Genomic DNA, 4,320 nt, shown 5'->3' with positions numbered 1-4,320 from the left:
GAAATGGAGGTGGTGATAAAAAGGAAGCAAGTGCATCTGCATTTTTGAGTCAAGTGAGATCCCACCCACTCTTTCCATGTTTCTCTTTTGTATATCAAGTCATTTGTTTACATTGGAAGTCATGTGCTGATGATCTTACTAGGTCAAGGAAAAGCTCAACACAGAAGAATATAAGAAATTTATTGGATACATGCAAGCACTGAAGAAAAAGGAGATTAAGTTAGCAAACGTGATGCAGTCCATTGTGCAACTGTTCTGTGGAAGAGAGAGGGATCATCTTCTCATGGGATTCAAGGACTTTGTGCCAGTAAAGTATCGTCCTGCATATGAGGAATGCATTAAAACGAGAAAAAGAGAAGGCTGATCATCTTTGCAAACACAAATTAACATTGTTACTCTGCTCTTACATTCTTTTTGTAAGTAACACTAACAGCCTCTCAAGTGTAGTAAGGCTGCTGAGAAGAAAGTAATTTCTTTTTGTTTTTGAACAGTAATAAAAGCGAAATTAAATTGCATCTTGCATAAGAGTTAGTTGCCACTCATGATCATCCTCTTCCTCAGCCTCTCCCTGGCGGCCCGCGTACTGAGCGACCTCACAAGGCCTTTCCTGGTGATCCTCTTCTCTTTCTCACGGAGGGCGATGATGAGATCCACGAATGCGCTTAGTATGAACTTGTGTGACTTCTTGTCGTTGAGATCTAGATAGTAGAAGAGTAGCTCTTCCATCAAGTCCCAATCCACTTCCCTCTCCCGCATCCCTAACTTGGACTCCATCATCTCCACCATCGACAGCCTGAAATCATCTTGCGGCTCATCGGAGTATTTGAGCACCGCGATGCAGTTCTCTGGCAGCACCAAGGTGGATCTCGATTGTCTCTCCTCTGAAGTTGAGGTTGTTTCCAAGCTAGGCCTGCCCTCGGATGATGATCCAGGCGGTGGAGATAGTTTCTCTAATCTCCGTGGTGGCTGTTTCGGGGAGTCGTACACGGCAGGTCCCCATGTCCTCTCGAATCTGTGGCGATAGACGTCGTCGTCATCATCGTCATCATCGTCATCATCAGTGTCTTGTGGGGACTCCCTTTTCTCCTTGTTTTTTGTCAACCGGTGGTCTTCATGGTCAACCTCCTGGTCGTCTCGGATGCAGAGGGATTTGAAGTTCTCCTCAAGAAAACGATCAATGTCGGACAAGGTGGCGGCGTGAGCGGAGTCCTGGTAAACGGGTTCGTCTTTGTTGAACCTGGTCTTGCTGTTGCGTCGTCTGTGCTTGAAGGAGAAGGAGAGCTTCTTGGGATGCTTACCAAGCACCCAATTCTTAGAGGATGAGAAAGAATGGGAAGACGAAAGTTGCAGCTTCCCTGTCTCTCGTTTGATCTTTGAGAGGTAACCATGCAGCGATTTCTGCAACGGGTTTGGCATATCTATCCTCGGATTGGTTTGCTCTACAAACAACTACGCATGATGAAAACAATCTCTCAGATTCTTAAAAATCAATGTTGATTTGATAGGAGGGAGGAATGGGAGCGGAGTTAATTAGTCAAAATCTGAAACTGTTGTTCAACGCTTTTACGTTGTTGGTAATCTCATTAATTAATAGCAAGTTTTTTTCTTCATTCTTTGTGGTTAAATCTGTTCCCATATAAGTTCCAGATTCTGCATTGAATACATCGTTGAATACATTTTTTTTTGTATTGGAAGTGAAACCTCTCACGCGCTTAATTTTTGATCCCTACCTGTCTGATAGCCGGCGTAGTAGAAGATAAAGTAAGTGTCAGTAATTAAGTGCTTTGGATTTGGATTTTCGTAAGGCCCAACTTTTGAGGCCCAAGAGTGCCTAAGTTGTAGTTGAGGTGTACCTACTTATTTGTCCCACATCGGTTGTGAGAGTTTGGAAGGACAAGAGACTTGCGATATAAAACAGATGTCACTTGCCTTGTGAAAAAGCATCTTTGCGCTTGGGGCAATGACGCAGCTAGTGAGGTACTAACCGAGGCGCGTCTATTGCTGGTTGAAAACTATTTCCAAACCCCCTCATTGGCCTAGGCTCGACCTACGGCCTTTGAGAATTTCTGGAAGGGTTCCCTTCGGGGTAAAACCCTACAATTCTTTAGTTTAATTTTTTAAAACTTTTTAAAATTATGTGTTAGTTGCATAAATTTATTATCTCTGCCCAATTATGTACTTGGAAAATAAATCTTGACAAAAAAAAAGAATTGGAAAGGGATAATGGGAGACACACTTACAGTCGTACGCGGTGCCTCCGGTGTGAATGTGACTGATACACACACATGTCACAGACCCACAGTTACATATACTCACTTTACTACGAATTTAAAACAAAACATAAGTGGGAAAAAAAGCAGTAAAAAAATACAGAGGCAACACAATACAGAAAAATACGACGAGTCTTGAACGTATACTCTCTCTTTGTTTCGAAATATAACGACGACGAGGAGGACGAAGAAGATGAAGCCCCCAAATCAAATTAGTCTCTCCCTAATTCTTCATTTAATACATTTGATAGACTGGTTGGGCTACTTATATTCCCCCATTATGGTATGGACACAGCACAATCAATAATGGAAAGACTAGCAACGTTGCCAAAAAAAAAAAAAAACAGAAAAGATAACGACCACAGTGGGAGTCGAACCCACGACCTTTTGATCCGAAGTCAAACGCGCTAATCCACTGCGCTATGCGGTCATTCTTGTTTAGTACATCATGAATATTTATCTAAACCCAATCAATTCTTGATTCTTTCTGGTCGCTTGAAGCGAGAGAAAGAGAGAAGCGCTGTTGTACCAGCCAACACCAACACAAGGTTTCTATGTTTCTCTCTCTGCAAAATCGCCATTGCTTGCTTTGAGGAAGGAACAATCGATCTGGTACGATCGGGGGCATCTCTCTAGCTGTGCCGATTCAGCGGATCCGGTTTGATCTTCTTCTTCTTCTTCTTCTTCTTCTTTACAATAACCATCATCCCGATTCCCGATTCCCGAATCTAGAATTCTTTTCCTTCCGTCATCTTAGTTAGAGGTGCGTTTTCTTCGAACATCTGCTAGCTGCTGCTTCTTGTATATTGATTATTTACTTTGCATTAGGCTTTTTTAGGATATAATAGATGAGGGATTTGATTTGATCTGATCTTAGGTGAATTTTGGTGTTTTTTTTGTTGGCAGAGCCATGTTCTATGGCACAGCTGTATGGGATCCTTGGCTTATTGTTGGACAGATTATATGCCTGCAGTGCTCTTACTACCTCACCCTAGGACTCTTCACTATGGTCTTTCTTGGCCTTCGTGTTCCTCGCCTTAGTCTTGTCTACTTCTTCGATTATGCCACACTCACTACTTCTACCTTCACTGGCTGGTGTGTTATTGCCTCACTCCTCTTCTCTTCACTCGCTGGGTTAGATTCCTTTATCTCCTCTATGCCTTTTTCTTCCCCTTTTTGCTTTCTCTTTTATCAGTTTTGTTCAAATTACTACTTCTCTTCATACGCAGTGCTGTTTACATGATATTTTTGGTGGAACGAGCACGCAAATGCTTAGATTTCTCTGCAACTCTCTACATCGTACATCTCTTCTTTTGCATCATGTATGGAGGATGGCCTTCCTCTATGGCATGGTGGGTCGTCAATGGTACGGGTCTCGCTGTTATGGCTTTGCTAGCTGAGTACCTGTGCATCAAACGCGAACAACGAGAGATTCCTATGGATCGATTCAACTCAAGTAAGTTTTATCAATTCTTTCTTTCTTTCATCTGCCTTGCCATGAGTAGAGAGAAACTTGAGATCTCACTGCACAACATATTACTTTCTCTGTGCAGGGGTTTGAATTTGGTGGTGTGAAACAAGTGATGAAGGTTCTTGTGTTGTGAGTTGTCAGGGCGACTCGTAGAGCCTACTACTCTTTTAACAATTGGGATGTACAGAGAATTCGAATGGGCATAAACAAGTTGAGCGCCAGCCAAAGTAACCATGTTGGACGGCGTGTGAAAAGGAGTTGCAGTTTGAAGTGACTTCAAAAATTTAAGACATTTCAATTTGTATGAAAAGAAACCAGTAGACTCGAAATAGGTTTATGATTGCTTCCTGCGGTTAGTGCTTTTAATGTTACGTGACACATCCCAGCCCTTATTTTGATGATAGCTTTGTGATTAGTGTTTCATACATAATAAATACTCAACAAGTCCAATATACTGGGTTGTAAAATTGGTAGGTTCAAACTTGTGCAACAACAAAACAAACAAGAAAGGATCGTCGAAACGCAAACACATTATCGCACGCATACACTGTCAAAAAAAAAAAAAAAAAAAAAAAAAAA

At 41.9% G+C, this 4,320-nt stretch overlaps 2 protein-coding genes and 1 non-coding gene across 3 annotated transcripts; 1 reads left to right on the top strand and 2 right to left on the bottom strand.

Moving 5' to 3' along the window:
• On the bottom strand, positions 370-1,581 carry LOC104752536 (transcription repressor OFP14-like). The gene has a single exon (XM_010474703.2). It carries the CDS (start codon positions 1,414-1,416, stop codon positions 529-531), a length of 888 nt encoding a protein of 295 aa, XP_010473005.1. The 5' UTR covers positions 1,417-1,581; the 3' UTR covers positions 370-528.
• Positions 2,627-2,700, bottom strand: TRNAR-UCG. Its single transcript has one exon. It is a non-coding gene; the product is annotated as a tRNA-Arg (tRNA).
• Positions 2,661-4,191, top strand: LOC104752537 (protein SYS1 homolog). Its single transcript, XM_010474704.2, has 4 exons — positions 2,661-3,033; positions 3,177-3,404; positions 3,500-3,726; positions 3,824-4,191. The coding sequence occupies exons 2-4, from the start codon at positions 3,181-3,183 to the stop codon at positions 3,829-3,831; spliced, it is 459 nt and encodes a 152-aa protein (XP_010473006.1). The 5' UTR covers positions 2,661-3,033; positions 3,177-3,180; the 3' UTR covers positions 3,832-4,191.

The sequence above is a fragment of the Camelina sativa genome, chromosome 16 (assembly GCF_000633955.1).
Source record: "Camelina sativa cultivar DH55 chromosome 16, Cs, whole genome shotgun sequence".
Classification (NCBI taxonomy): domain Eukaryota; kingdom Viridiplantae; phylum Streptophyta; class Magnoliopsida; order Brassicales; family Brassicaceae; genus Camelina; species Camelina sativa.
Note: the sequence above shows the minus strand (reverse complement) of the source record. Positions and strands in the feature narration are given on the sequence as shown.